This window comes from Etheostoma spectabile, unplaced genomic scaffold, assembly GCF_008692095.1.
Source record: "Etheostoma spectabile isolate EspeVRDwgs_2016 unplaced genomic scaffold, UIUC_Espe_1.0 scaffold00003709, whole genome shotgun sequence".
NCBI lineage: Eukaryota > Metazoa > Chordata > Actinopteri > Perciformes > Percidae > Etheostoma > Etheostoma spectabile.
The window spans coordinates 2,033-16,510 of record NW_022603062.1 but is presented as its reverse complement, the minus strand read 5'-3'; the positions used below and the strand labels follow the sequence as shown (position 1 = coordinate 16,510).

At 40.8% G+C, this 14,478-nt stretch overlaps 2 protein-coding genes and 1 pseudogene across 5 annotated transcripts; 2 read left to right on the top strand and 1 right to left on the bottom strand.

Moving 5' to 3' along the window:
* Window positions 1-2,189: 2,189 nt before the first annotated feature.
* LOC116676759 (transmembrane protein 126A-like) lies at window positions 2,190-3,002 on the bottom strand (annotated as a pseudogene).
* Window positions 3,003-4,053: 1,051 nt separating this feature from the next.
* LOC116676758 (dual specificity protein kinase CLK4) lies at window positions 4,054-12,115 on the top strand. 4 transcript variants are annotated; one of them, XM_032507664.1, is made up of 14 exons: window positions 4,054-4,222; window positions 5,884-6,044; window positions 7,717-7,975; window positions 8,612-8,714; window positions 9,009-9,075; window positions 9,177-9,293; window positions 9,402-9,568; window positions 9,652-9,746; window positions 10,248-10,377; window positions 10,466-10,548; window positions 10,640-10,719; window positions 10,839-10,929; window positions 11,336-11,476; window positions 11,537-12,115. In XM_032507664.1, exons 2-14 carry the CDS (start codon window positions 5,884-5,886, stop codon window positions 11,558-11,560), a joined length of 1,518 nt encoding a protein of 505 aa, XP_032363555.1. In that variant the 5' UTR covers window positions 4,054-4,222; the 3' UTR covers window positions 11,561-12,115. The 4 variants fall into 4 exon arrangements, with proteins under 4 accessions (XP_032363555.1, XP_032363554.1, XP_032363553.1 ...); XM_032507663.1 differs by having other exon boundaries at window positions 11,336-11,497; XM_032507662.1 differs by having other exon boundaries at window positions 11,336-12,115.
* A 794-nt stretch (window positions 12,116-12,909) lies between these two features.
* LOC116676757 (collagen alpha-1(XXIII) chain-like) lies at window positions 12,910-14,146 on the top strand (the record flags this gene model as incomplete). The annotated part of the gene is made up of 2 exons (XM_032507661.1): window positions 12,910-13,615; window positions 14,077-14,146. Coding segments are annotated over exons 1-2 (388 nt in total), but the record flags the coding sequence as incomplete, so codon positions are not given.
* Between the last annotated feature and the right edge of the window lie 332 nt (window positions 14,147-14,478).

Genomic DNA, 14,478 nt, shown 5'->3' with positions numbered 1-14,478 from the left:
TTGCTCCAAAAGCCTCATTCAAATATATTTAATGGCTTTTTTTTTTTTTTCTTTACTTGTAATGTACTGTAAGAAAATTACATAATGTGAAGGGCGCTGGATAGCCTACATGTACTTTAATGTGTGCGAGTGTGCTTGTGATCCAGATGTTCATGCGTTCATGTCTGTTCAGATTGTCCCTATCTTGTTTGCATGAGATGACTGAAGAAGCCTGTTTATTGGTCATCCCTTCTTGTATTTTAATTTATTGTATCTTATTTTTGGGCGGGGAAGTATGAACTGTTTAAATAGGTTTTCTACTTTTAAATGTATTGTGCCAGTAATGCGAGACAACTACAAGATAGCTTAACAGTCACAATGGGAGATAGGCCCATTGATTGTGTACAGGTGACATTTACCCCTCTTCTTTCTGCTCTTCAGGAAGTTGTTTCTGACTGACGTTCAGTTGTCTGATATATTTATGGAGATTCTGTGCTGACAGATGTATAGTTTTTATTGTAACTTTCCTTTCTGAATATGAAGTCCAATAGCATGCTCTGACAGGTGTTTTTAAAGGGGCATTAAGTGTACCCACCTTGTAAAGATTACTACAAAGGACAATGGGTAATTAGATCATAGTCTTATGAAGTAAAGAGGGAATTTTGTGCCATACGATTCACTGGGTGTTATGACAATTCAGGTTCCTCTGACTTAAAAGTGTTGTTTATCGTTTTGTGGGATTGTCACAGAACTTTGTTTTTGGCAGTTTTGTTGTGATTCGGGAGCCATTTTTTTAAATGGTGGGTGGCGGAAGTAGAGGAGGGTTATGGGAACTATGTAATTATAAGCTTTTTAAATCAGTCTTATACGTTTGCTATAATTGATTGATGTCAGTGTTTTCTCTTTAGAAGCACCTTTCCCTCTCACTACAAAACTGACTTTAATTCTGCTTCCTCATTTGTCATCATAAACTCGCTTTCCCTGTAACAGGTTCGCCAGATAAGTTAAGACTATAGAGAGCCCAGAGATGTGAAGTCGACCTGCCCTTCAAGGTGAACACCTGTTTTAATAAAACATGCCTGCCATTTGTGCCATGTGTTTCACACTGACAATCACAATACATTACATCAGTCCTGCTCTTTTTGAGGGTGTCATCGCACTGCCAAGTCCATCTTTGAATTTTTTTTTTTCCTACATACATTGCTGGCATCCAAGGAGTGGAGTTCATTGATGCTTTTCATGGTTATGAGGCCAAGCAGACACAATTTGGTTCCAACATCACGGCAACATTTGTGACGGGTTCCTTAAACTCCTTTAATAAAAGTAAACCATTTTGTTTTTGACCGTGCTTGGTTTGATTGATTTCCATTTTTTTGCCCGTTCAAGTTTCATGATTTAGACAAAACATTGAAACAGAATTGCATTGAAGCCCACACATCTGGCTTTTTTATATAATATGAGCCCTGACATTTTATTGATTACAAAAAACACTTTGTCATTTGCATGTAGACATTTTCTAAATGTTTGATGAGGAACAAAAGTGCATGAAATCCATACATTGCAAGATAAGTCAAAGCTGAGTGACAAAAGACTTAAGAATTAATTAGGCAATCAACAGTCAATTGCCAGCCCCATTTTGAACCTTCAAAGGGCTTCTTTACAATATCAGTACCAGTCAAAGGTTTGGACACACTTTCTCATTCACGAGTGGGAAACCGTGTCCAAACTTTGGACAGGTACTGCATGTATTATTGATCAGATAATCGATTTGTCTGAAACATGTTGCAAAATAGCGGAAGATGCACATCACAATTTATCTTTTAAATAGCTTGTTTTGATCGACCAACAGTCCAAAATCAAAAGATATTGAATTAAAACGGTTATAAAACAGAATACATCTGCACATTTGAGAAACTGGAACTATGTTTGTCATTATGACTTTAACAATTAACAGATTATCTAAATTGTTGCCGATTATTTTCAAATTTTAAAGAACATTGGGATGATGTAAAGTGTTGGTAACAGTTTAACACATGAAACTGATTTTCTAACCATGTGCCAAAAAAACTGGGAATTTATGCAAATAATTTAAAGTTAATCTTGCAATAGAAATTTTAGAAAGGTCAATCACGCCTCATTTTATTTGTGGGGGGAATTCTCAGGCATATTTCCACATGATATGGTGAATGTGGTGAAGCATCCAACACAACTTATCAATGAAAACATGTTTATTTCAAGGGTGAATACATTTTAGTCTTTGAGTTCCTCTCCAGCTGGGTCAAATGTTATCTTAGCAAGTTTGGTGTACGTTTCAAAGTGCCTGGAGCTCAGTAGGTGCCGAAGAAAGCCTGAAGCACCAGAACAGCCCTCATTCTCCTCAGGATCGGTCTGGAGAGGTCCGCCCAGTACCGGAGTTGGTTGCCCTTCTCTGGCATCGGTGCTGTGCTGTACCTGGTTGCAAGCCCAACATTCACAGGTAAGGCCAGGAGGATGGGGTACACCCCACCACCGACCACACCGACAAGTGCACCTCGCAACAGGGCACAGGTGGGACAGTTGAGGTCACCGGACAGGAGGGGCCCCGACACTGCTGCGTTGTACAGGGCAAATGTTGTGAGGAAGGGCAGCACGGCCATCGGCAGGCCGGAAGCGAGGGCGCCTGTGTGATATTCAGAGCTCTGCGATAAAAGCTGTTGGCTATCAATCCTGCGAGGCCACCATTTCCCCCCAGATACATGGGTCCATAGATAAAGATTTTCTGATCAATGTCAGGCAGTCTCTCGAAATTCTTCGCCAGCATTTCAGCAATCACAGCTCTTGAGAGCCCATTTCCAGAGACGCCGTCCTTCAGGGTCTTCTCCGCCATCTTCAGAAACCGTCCGCTGCTCTGTCGTTAGAGGATCTTGTTTACAATTTGAATAACTCAATTATCACATTGGTAAGGTGGTCCTCGGGATGGAGACAGGGCGCAGACATGTTTCCCCACAATTCAAAGCGCACAGTGTATGGGTTTTACAACCCTGAGTTTAGCCTTCCAGGCGTTTACAACTCCCAGAGGGTTAACAATTGTCCAAAACAGTAGATTCTTCATTTAGAAGTATTAAAATGCAAAAATCTGTCTGGATGTCTGTGTATAGCGGATAACACACAGAACACTATCATTTAAAAGAAAACTTCAAATTCAAGGCATGACTGAAAAAATACACAAAACCAAAAACGATGAATTTGATGCAATTGACATCATGCAATAATGATCTGTTTCATATGCCTCAGATTTTTCTTCTCCAATTTAAAGTCAGAAGCCTTTCTTAATATTCCAGTTGTATACATTTTGCCGGAACACACAATAATATTATTTTTAGCAGCAGCAGCATAGTTCTACTCTTAGTGTGCAGAGATCATCTAAATAATCACTGAAAAAGTAAAAAATCATTTTGAAATAGCAATAAAGAAATGAGTAACCTAATATAGATTTTATTTAACAAGAAGAGAAGAGGGAATGGAAAGTATATGCTTTTACAGGTGAGCTTGTGTCACACAAATAATGTAGGGATTAGTAAAAGTAATTTCCCTCTAATTGGGTCCATTCTGCTGCCAACCAATAGATACCTTTAGGATAGCCTGTGTATTTATTTATTTGTAAAACAAAATGTTTTATTATTTTTTGGTCAGTAACATTAAAACCCAAGATTGAGGAGCTTCTATTTTTCACAACCCTTTGCACTCTGCACCAATGCGCTACTGTCTTACTTTCTACAAGTTTCCTTGTAGCCCACACACAATAGTCTAATTTTTACTTTGTTCAGCTTTGTTTTTTTTCTGTGTTTTTAGCTGTTATTGGTATTTCTGTGCGTAGCCTACATTGAGAGTAATACAAATCAGATTGCATATGGGCGAATTTAGCGTTCATCCTTTCTGTCAGGAAGCTCGTTAGGTTAAGTAAGGCCAACAAAACCTACTGGCTTGAAGGAAAAGATCAAAGTTTGGGGGTCAAATCCTTTATGTGATTCTGATTTTGAACTAGTGCTTGATTGCACCTGAAAGGATTAACTCAGGACAGTAAAATCCCATGTTTGAAATGAGTGGGCGTTGTTATTGTGCGTTGCGTCATCTGCTTCTAGAGTCGACGAGAGGGATCGCCATCTTTGAAGACGACCAGTCAGAGGCATTTTGCAGTTTCTTTGTTCATATTTTTTGGTGAACATAAAAAATCCCATTTGAATCCCTTAATTGTAGAAAACAGGTAAGAGACACTCACGGACCATAGCCAATTGCCACTTTATTCTGTTACATAGTGTTTAGCGTTAGAGTATTTCCCCACTGTTAGCTAGCTAGCTAACGTTAGCTTTTCCGAAATTCGACGTCTCGCCAACATGGCAGATGCTTATCCGGCTAATTAGCTGAAGCTAGGTACAATAATCAATTCCTCGGGAACTGTATGTCGGCAAATTGGGGCAAAACTTTCTATTACTTTAGCAGTCAATATCTTGAAGTTTGTAGTCCCACTACAATGTCGTCATGTTAATGTAGTAAGTGAGGTGGATTGAAGTAACGCTAATGATATGGGTGGCTAACGTAGCGTTAATGTAGGTTAATGTGCTCAACGTTTAATGGGCCTCAAATCGAGATAAACATCAACGACTTTCTCTGCTTCATTCACCTCCAGCTAGTTGACTGGTTACAAACAATCATAGACCTAACGCACGTCACGGTAGTTACCACAGTTTGAATTGCAATTTACAATCCGTCTATGAAACAATGGATAAACATTGCGTTTGAATGCATAATGTCGTTGAAACGTCGACAATAACGTTCTTTTGACGTTGAGTTACAACTTGCTCGCGTTTCGCGCTCTCGTGCATTTGATTAACGTTTGGTAAGATAACGTTTCATATAGTTTTCTGTAACGTTTACGTAAACGCCTGCGTGTATTGCATTGCGCATTTTTATTATCAGAGAACGTTACGCAATTTTTTTATGTAAGGTTTTGATTTGGTTTGAAAGCTGCAACCTTGGACGGTATAAAATGGCTGCAAACCACGATGATTTTCACTTTCGATTTTATATGCTAAATAGATTGATTTATGACTTTTAAAAAATAAATGGAGCTACATGGGTTAGGGTTACATGTAATACATAATGTTGGGTCATTTGCGTGTCTGTTTCTGCGTGTTGTCTTTCTTTCTCCCTCCCGTTTTTAACTCCTGTTTTAATGATTTCGTTGTTTTTTTTTGTTGTTGGCCCACGCGTTCGTCGTCTCACTGTATTGTTTGTCACCGTTTATTTCTTAAATATGGGAAGAAAGAAAATGATCACAAAAAATATAGCCGCAAGCGGCGATTCGCAGGTTCAAACCTTTTAAGTAGCGACTTCTCAAATAGTGCACTTTGTTTAAAATGCATATAACTGATTTGTCTTGCGATTGCATACTCAAATCTTGATTTTGTGTATTTAAAGCGCCCCCTAGTGGTCAATTTGAATGAGATTTGCAGTGTATGTGTGAGGTTTCCTGGAATTTTGTGTTGATTGGACAAACATTTACGCCCGATTTACGCTATATCACTTATAGCATCATATTTCTATAGAAGCACATGCACACCATTTCTAGTTATTCCCCCAAGTTTCATGTTTCTAGCTCATTCCAGCTCACAGGAATTTGAGCTGGTGAGGCAGTCAGATGATGATAATAATAGTAATAATAATAATGATGATTATGATAATAATTAAAAATATATATATTTTTGCCCCCCATTGGGGGGGAGAGGCGTCTTCAGAACAATTCCACTTGTAATGCTACAACTGAGTCTATGGCTACCAAAACATTGCAATGGTTGATAAATCAGGATTTAATTTCTTTTAGGATTCAGCGGAATTCCTTTTTGATTTGTTTTCTGTGTCTTTCAGATGCGCCACTCGAAGCGAATGCGCTCCCCAGGTGTCTGGCTCGATGAGTACAGCTGGGAAGAGAGAATGGAGTGTCGTAAACGAAAGAAACATGATTCTCACAGCAGCGAAAGAGAAAATAAGTCCAGAAAAACTTACCATCAACACAAGACCTATGAGGGGTAAATATCTTGTGTAAAGCACCTACTGAAATTCTAAGACCTTTTTGTTTTGTTTTGTTAAGGCAACATTTTACCTGAAGTAAACAATGTTTCAACTAGATTGTGTAAAGGAGAACTACAGTTAAGTGTTGGATATGCTCTCAATTTCACCTGTGTTGTATGAAATAAATGTATTTTTTTGTAGGAAAGCTGTTCAACTATCTCATAACATTTAGGAAACGTTGGCCAATTTTGAATAAATATCTAGATATCTTCCACTTGTTTCCTTCGAAAGTTAGAGATGGAACTCAGCTTAAGCTGAATTGGCCAATATGTGGACACTGATCGGATGCAGATTATGTAAAAACTGTAATACCTAACTGAACATGGGAGCAATTACAATGGTTAAATTGCAGATCAGTTTAGATAGTAAGTCCTGTGAACCATTAGTAAGTATGGTTCCATTATTATTAATATAAGTCAATTTATATTATTGCTAGCTTTCAGAATTTTAGTGGCTTGTGCTGCCATTTTGAGATGAACTTCCAGTTAGAGTAATACAGCTTCAGATTTGTTAACAATTCATGTGCTCTATATATCAAAGAGTGCATGTACATTGTAGAGCACAATCATACATAGTAGGTACTATTTGCAGTGTTGTTGTTTTTTGTAAAGGCATGTCAGATGTACTTTTTAAAAGGAATCCTTTGCTCCTAAATGACAAGTTGATTTGCAATTTCAGCGTCATCTGTTGAAGTTATGTGCAATGTTAATATGTTGTGCAATTCTGGCTTTTTGTGGACATGTAAGGTGGCCTATAGGGTTACGTTAGATGTTTCCAGATCTACTCTAATTTTAATTCTGTAGAGAGGCAGACTTCCTCCTGGAAGACAACTGACACCACCAGGGTACTAGGGCCCTAGGGTTTTCTTGGTCTGTTTCAGATGCTTAGGAGCTAACATGGCCTGCTGGGTGGGTGAGCCAGAAGTGATTGGAAAGATTTTACACAAACTAAACCTTAATGAACAAACATGGATGTTAAACAGCAAAACATGTATAAGGAACTGTTGAAAGGTTATATGAATTTTTTATGAAAGTAAGAAAAGATTCCTCATGAGATTCTTTAGTTCTCTGCATTTCATATTGGCTGAAGTGGCACCACATAGGTGTTCACTTCTGGCGTACTGAGATCGGCAGATGTGAAATCACAGATCGTATTACGCACTATCAGGTTGTGCCGAAAAGCTTGAGCAACTTTCAATGCCTCACACATTAACTCTGCCAATATGGCTCTCTGTCAGGGTGCCCACATTTTATGGAAGGCATGCTTTGAGTTGTCAATGTGATAGCTGTACAAATGTTAAAATTGCCCGAATGTGACATTACAGGTTGAAATTTGCATACCCCTAAAAATACTATTTGAAAAGTGATAAACTGCTAATAAAAAACTTTCTGAAACGGCTTTTCATCAAACAAGATGTTTAGTGGCTGTAAATCAGTATGTTGCTAATTACAAATGTTACATAAAAGGCTCAGGGGGTAGAGTGTCAGGCAACAGGCGGACCATTAGTGCCATCATTTGCAGTCTTCATTTGAGAGAGTCATCACAGACGAAGAACTGGGCTGTTGTTGACCCGACATACGCTAGTGCTTGTTTTTGATTTGTGTTTTTGTTTTTTTTGTTTGACTGCAGGCACTTCTTGGAAACCCGCAGTTTAAACCAGAGGCTGGACTCTCGGGAACGAACCACCAAGGACCACCGTTTGGGCATGGCCTGTGAGGAGGACAGCCGTGAGGGCACCTGCAAGGACAGAGACCGTGACTGGCACCACTACAGCAAGTCATCCGGGCGCAGTGGTCGGAGTGGGCGCAGCAGGCGAAGCAGCCGCAGGCGAAGCAGGCACAGAGACAGAAGACACAGACGTAGCCATTCTCGCCACAGGTCCTCCTCGGTACGGGAACCCCCTTCTCCTCTCTATACCCCCTCTCTTGTCTTTGCCACCAAATCGAATGGGTCAGCACTGGTGATTAGCCAATGCTTAACACCTGTCTCTTTGTTTCTTTGTATCTCTGTGACCAACTCTTCACTATTAAGCATGATTTCCAATAATGACAAGTAGGGGCTCAGGAAGTAAGGGTTTGTGAGTGTTTATTGATTTGTTAGAGAAAAGTGGACCCAGTATTTGTGCTGAAATCTTAGTGGGTAGTTGAGGAACGTGATAGTAAAGAATCAAGTTGTTTCGGAAGAGTTACAAAGAACTACAAGTAGATAGACTGTAATTAATCAAGTTCAGTTTTTTCTGTACTACTCTGAGAAAGTATCTCATCTGAAAATCTTGTTGCCATGTTTTTCTTCTGTAACACACACTATGTGGTGGCTGGCGCCCAATTTCTCTGACGGGGCTGAATTTGAATTTGCTGCTCCGTCCATTCGCCTGGCGGTGTTACTGAACGGGCCGAATCTATCCACCCCTACACCTCCCCCCTTGGCCTGGTTGAATGAATGACGATGTCGCATTGTGGTGGCCTGGTGCTGGCTGACTGATGGGTTATTGATGTGATGGCGGATTGCGGCGGTTCCGGTACAGAGGAGGAGCCAACAGCGCAGGAGCAGGAAAAGATCCAGGAGTTTTGAGGATGATGAAGAGGGTCACCTCATCTATCACAGTGGAGACATGCTGAGAGCGAGATGTATAGAATATATACCTTTTTTTTTTTCTATTGTTCACACTTTGTCTCTCTCACTCACTTGTCTGGTTTTTATTTCCAAACATTGATTTAGGGCCAATAGACTTAATTTTCTTGGTTAAATACTGCTTGTCAGTGTAACATATTAAGCATTGAGTTATAGTCCAGTGTTCAGAAGCCTGTTTATAGTAGTGGAGCTAAACCGAGCAATGAAACATCAGGCAGTGCACCAGCCAAAGGGCAGTGTTTTACATTGTCAGTGCTGTGTTTCTAACTTATACTCTCTATTTTCTGTAGATGAGATTGTGTGTACTCTAGGAGAGGGTGCCTTTGGGAAGGTCGTTGAATGCATTGATCATTCTAAGTAAGAAAATATTCCTTACAGCTAAATGTTTTTTAATCTTTTCTTGGTTTTTCTTTCTCCAACATTGCATATTAAAAGTAATTTATATTGTGTGCTTCCAGTGATGGAGCTCGAGTGGCTCTGAAGATAATTAAAAACATAGGCCGCTACCGTGAAGCAGCTATGTCTGAGGTAGAGGTGCTTGAGCAGTTGAAGTCCCTCGACTCTGATAAGAGACAGTAAGTCGATCCATAGTAAATTCATATCACAAAAATGTATAAATATTTTCTGAATTTGCCACACAAAAAAACTTAATTTGCATCTATTATACCTCTGCTCCTCTTTAGCTCGTGTGTACACATACTGGACTGGTTTGACTACCATGGCCACATTTGTATTGCCTTTGAGCTGCTTGGCCTCAGCACCTATGATTTCCTCAAGGAAAACAATTTCCAGCCTTTCCCCATAGAACACATCAGGCACATGGCGTACCAGATCATCCGGGCTGTGAGATGTAAGTAATTGACATTCATACACACACAGTTGTGGAAAAAAACAAAACAGTTTGATTAAAAAATATGTGGTCTTGTCTTTCAGTTCTGCATAACAACAAGCTGACTCACACAGATCTGAAGCCTGAGAATATACTCTTCGTTAGTTCAGACTATGATATGGAGTACAACCCTGAAATGGTAGGTACCCTAATGGTGAGTTCCATTTTATCTCGGAATTCGGAAGCCCAAGCTGGGAATGACATCACACCAGAGTTTGATGCAATAAATACAAGTTGGGTTTTTCATTGTGTTAGCGCTATTCCGGTCAGCCATTGTTTGCAATACCAGTTGATAACAATGCATTACGCTGTTGTTTTTTTGTGTATACAAACAGCCTAACATGTCCACAAAAGTTGGACGGATGATTTAGGATGACAAAATAAGACAGAAATTCTAATAACTGTATGTTACTAAACTACTAAACTGTAAACTGTTGAGGCACGGGGCATCCATATTGGATTTTGAGGTTGGGGCACTTGTAGGTTGTCAGAGTTCCAAACTAGGAAATTTGACTTCCAAGTACAAATGGAACACACTATAAAAATGTAATCACAAAAATCATACCTGCTGAAGTATTGGCCAAAATTCAAAACTTTTTGTTTTTCGGCAACTTTGAGTGATTGTTTCCTTGTCCTTTAGAAACGGGATGAACGAACATTAAAGAACCCAGATGTGAAAATTGTGGACTTCGGTAACGCCACATATGAACATGAGCATCACACCTCCGTGGTGTCGACGCGTCACTACCGTGCTCCTGAAGTCATTTTAGGTATGTGGCTGTTTTAAAGCACTGCACGGAAGCTTTAGGCTGATCCTTTAGTAGTGACTTGTTATTTAGTTTACATTGTCTCTTTCAGATCTGGGCTGGGACCATTCCTGTGATGTCTGGAGTATAGGCTGCATACTCATTGAGTTCTACCTTGGATCTACTCTCTTCCAGGTAAGTAGCAGTAGAGAACATGATAAAATTATTAATAATGGGACTTTTATCATGGCATTTGGCAAGATGTGTTGTTGTTATTCTCCTTTAGACTCATGACAGTAAAGAGCACCTTGCAATGATGGAGAGAGTCCTGGGTCCCATCCCTGCAGACCTCCTGCAGAAAACCAAGTATGTGGTCCACAAACTGGCTTATTTAACACTATTTATTAGGTCACCAGACCACACTCAGAGTTGATGTTAAGTCATTTTACATTTTTTGATAAATGTATTTGTTGTATGTTGTACAGGAAACGGAGGTATGTTCACCGTTGCAAGCTTGACTGGGATGTGCAAAGCTCTTCCGGGAGATATGTTAAGAAACATTGCAAACCGTTAAAGGTAAGAGCAATATAACTCATAATAATAATGCATCTGTATTTATGAAACGTGATTTTAAAAAATACACTTTCCAACAACTCCAAAACTCTGATCTTTACATTTTAGCAAGCACATTAGCCATCAGTACCTCCAAAAGCCACATGTTTTGTTCAGTTACAACACTGTACATAGCCCACACCTTCACAATAAGTACAGGATTCCTTTTTTGCTTCATGCATCCACGTTGTATTGTAAAGAAATCACAGCAACATCAGTCTTTACTACAAACTAACATTTTCTGCAGGGTTTTTTTTTTTGTCCACCTTGTACATTCTTCATATAGTTCACACATGTAATGTAGAACTACACTTAATGAAGAGCACTGGATTAATGGTGACATATTTTACAATTGCCTCTTTCCCATCAGAATTACATGCTGTCTAAGGGCGAAGACCACCACCAGCTGTTTGACCTGATAGAGAAGATGATGGAGTATGACCCAGCTAAGCGCCTCAGTCTCGAGCAGGCCCTCCATCATCCCTTCTTCTCCTGCCTCAGCAAGAGCACCAGTAAAAGCAAAAGCAGCAGAGGCGGCAGCAGAAGCAGCAGCAGCAGCAGCAGCAGCATTAGCAGCAGCAGCAAAAGAGACTGAACTCCTGACCCTGTAACCTTGGCCAGGGCCTGACTGTCACTATGACGTTTCTCATGGTGTGCAGTGGCAGCCTCTACTTCCTGACTCTCCAGGAGAGGTGGACCTTAACTGACTGTATCAGTCCACTGCCCTACCTTGCTGTGTCCTGTCCTAAGCCAGTGTGTTTCTTTGTCTCACTCAACAAGTTGTTCTCATCTCTGGCATGTTTTGATGTAACAAATCCCCCAATTGATTTCTATTTATTTGCCATTGTAATTTAATTTGTCACTCCTAAGCGTATACTGGTAGAGCTGTTTTTTATTAATGAGTAGTCCCATTTTTGTCATGTTCTTTCTCTGCCGTATGAAGTGGGTGATAGGTAATGTTACAAATGATAATGAGAATTGCTTTACCCTCCCATCGTTCTCACCAGTAATTTATTCAGCACTGAAGATGAATAAAAAAGCTATTGCTGGCATTTCTTGTATGTAATATAATCTAAGTAATTTCTTTTTTCACTGACTGGTTACGCATCTTTTGCAGTATCAAGTACATTCTCAATAAACGTGAATAGACAACAGAAGTGTGTCTTGTGTCCATACTGTGCAGTGATGCAGGTGCAGTAGCTGCATTAATCCATAGGATGGCAGTAAAAAGCTTGTTTTTTTTTAAAGATTATTTTTTTAGGCATTTGAGGGCTTTATTTGTGACAGGAAAACTTAGACATGAGAGAGGGAATGCCATGCAGCAAATGGCCACAGGTCGGTATCAAACCCATGGCCGCTGCGACGAGGACTGAGCCTCTGCATATGGGCACGCGCCCTACCAGGTGAGGTATCCAGACCATTAACCAGTAATTTCATGAAGTGGAAATGGTGGGTTCGACCGACAACAAAGAAACAACTGTATTAGGCTTAAAAATTCTAAATGAATATATTATTTTTCAAACTGTTGAAGTTTTGAGATGGAATGTGGGAACACCAGTGTAGGTTTTGTTTTGTGAACTAGCCTTTTCTACTTTTATGACGGTTGAAGTTGACCGTCCGCACATATTGCGTTCATCATTGACGTGATGTGGGGATTAGTTTAAAGAGTCATTTTTTTGTTCACAAATCAGTCATGGGCAACATGAACCGGTCGTGTGTTTGGAGGTCTTATAAACCATACTTATTCAGCAAATATCACATTACCAAGGCACACAATCATCATCGGTCGCTGTTCGAGTTTAACTCAAATTTCAGCCGACGACACTGGGTTTCGAAAATGATGATGAAAAATAGTATTATCTGCGGGGACTATGGCATATTGTGATCAGAAGTTGGCCAAGTCAAAACCCTCAGTCTCAGCTGTCTATCTGCAGCTTCCCACGTGGTCAGCAGGGCGGGCGCATCTCAACTAGTTGAACGTGCAACCAACTTTTAGCAAGGCAAACAATTGGACCCATTGCTAGTTGCACTTGCACATCCATGTAGGATAGGCGACTCTCCAACAGGAAACCAAGACCTGCAAGTTAAAGGCGCCTCTTCTCTGGTTGGCATCCAGATCGCTCCCCTCTGTGTCTGGCGTTAACCCGGTTTGCACTGCTGCTGCCCCTTATCCCAGGACTAATTTAAGACAGCGCTTTGAACCGTGAGCCTATAGTCAACTTGGGTTGAGGGTTGTGAAGGTGTTAGGTGCGCTGCTCAGTTAGTCCGCGGAGCCTGATTAGAGTTTGGTCGCAGAACTACACCAACAACCAAATATTTTCAATACATAAGGATGACTTTGAAGCAGGATTCCAGCATGGATACAGCCAGCGACTGTATCGGGGAAAGTAAGCCCGTGTGTCAGTGTGCGCCCAAGTCCGCGGTCCAGCGTTGGCTTCCAGGTTTTCCCATCGTTCTGTGTTTGCTGATGTCCCTGAGCTCCATCACCGTGTGTCTTCTGATGAGCCTCAAGACCTACCAGCTGGAGAACCGACTGCAGCTGGAGATGGACAAAGCGTCCGTCTTCCAGCCGCCGCAAAGGGCTTGTCTAAACGAGGATGGGACCCTAATTCCAGAGCTGGGCACTTCCATAGGGAGGCTCGTGGAAGAGGTACGTCTGTTGTCGTTAATACATACATATATTGCGTTTGTGAACCTCAGACAGATGCTCTCATGTGCGCACAATGTGCGTAATAGCAGGGGACATGTGCGGTGAAGTTGATAAACGCACAGACTTGGCACTTTTTTTGGTTGCTATTTCACCCTTATTATTCCCCCTAAAATCAGAATGCAGGGCAACTGGCCAATTAGTTTGCTGTTACAGCTCTTTATAGGGTCATAACCACTGATGAGAGACAATCCTATAATTTATCATATGGGAAAGAAGTTCAGGATGCTCCTTTAATTCTAGAGCTTTATGCAATGGGAGGGCGGTATTGGTATTGACAATGAGATTATCATAATGTTATTCCATTCTCTAAATGTTTTTCTTAATGATTTCCACGTTAAGAATATATTCATCTTTAGGACTGGGACTTTTATCTTACACTGGAATTTGTTCTGTGTCTGCAGAAAGTGGATGTGCTGATGCCAAAATTTCGGACTACTAGGGACGTTGGCCAAGAGTGCTCCTGTCCTCCAGGTATGTCTCTGCTCTGTGTAGCATCAATAGTTACGGGTACAGTCTAGGCATGGCTGACCACTTTGGAAACCTGATTGTCTTTTTGGCCCTTAAGCCAGTGTGGGGCCCTTACTTTGACAGAGGGCGTCACACTCAGCAGATAAGCAGGGTTGGGACGTCCAGCCTGAGCCCTGCAGCTTTGTGTCAGTGGGGGATTCTCACTTTAATAGACGGAGCAGCCCAGTGCCAAGATTGGCCACGTTCGGCTTGCGCGGTGTTCGTTACAGGGCTTGTGATAGTTCCGGGGTGGAGAACAGTGTGTAACGCACATCATGTTACACACAGAGTCCCCC

What these genes read in the sequence shown, in the direction of transcription:
- LOC116676758 (XM_032507662.1), top strand. Translation starts at nt 5,884, where the DNA reads ATGCGCCACTCGAAGCGAATGCGCTCCCCAGGTGTCTGGCTCGATGAG. An exon ending in GATCATCCGGGCTGTGAGAT is followed by an intron (nt 9,569 to 9,651) that starts GTAAGTAATTGA and finishes CTTGTCTTTCAG; the next exon opens with TTCTGCATAACAACAAGCTG. An exon ending in TGGAGTACAACCCTGAAATG is followed by an intron (nt 9,747 to 10,247) that starts GTAGGTACCCTA and finishes CTTGTCCTTTAG; the next exon opens with AAACGGGATGAACGAACATT.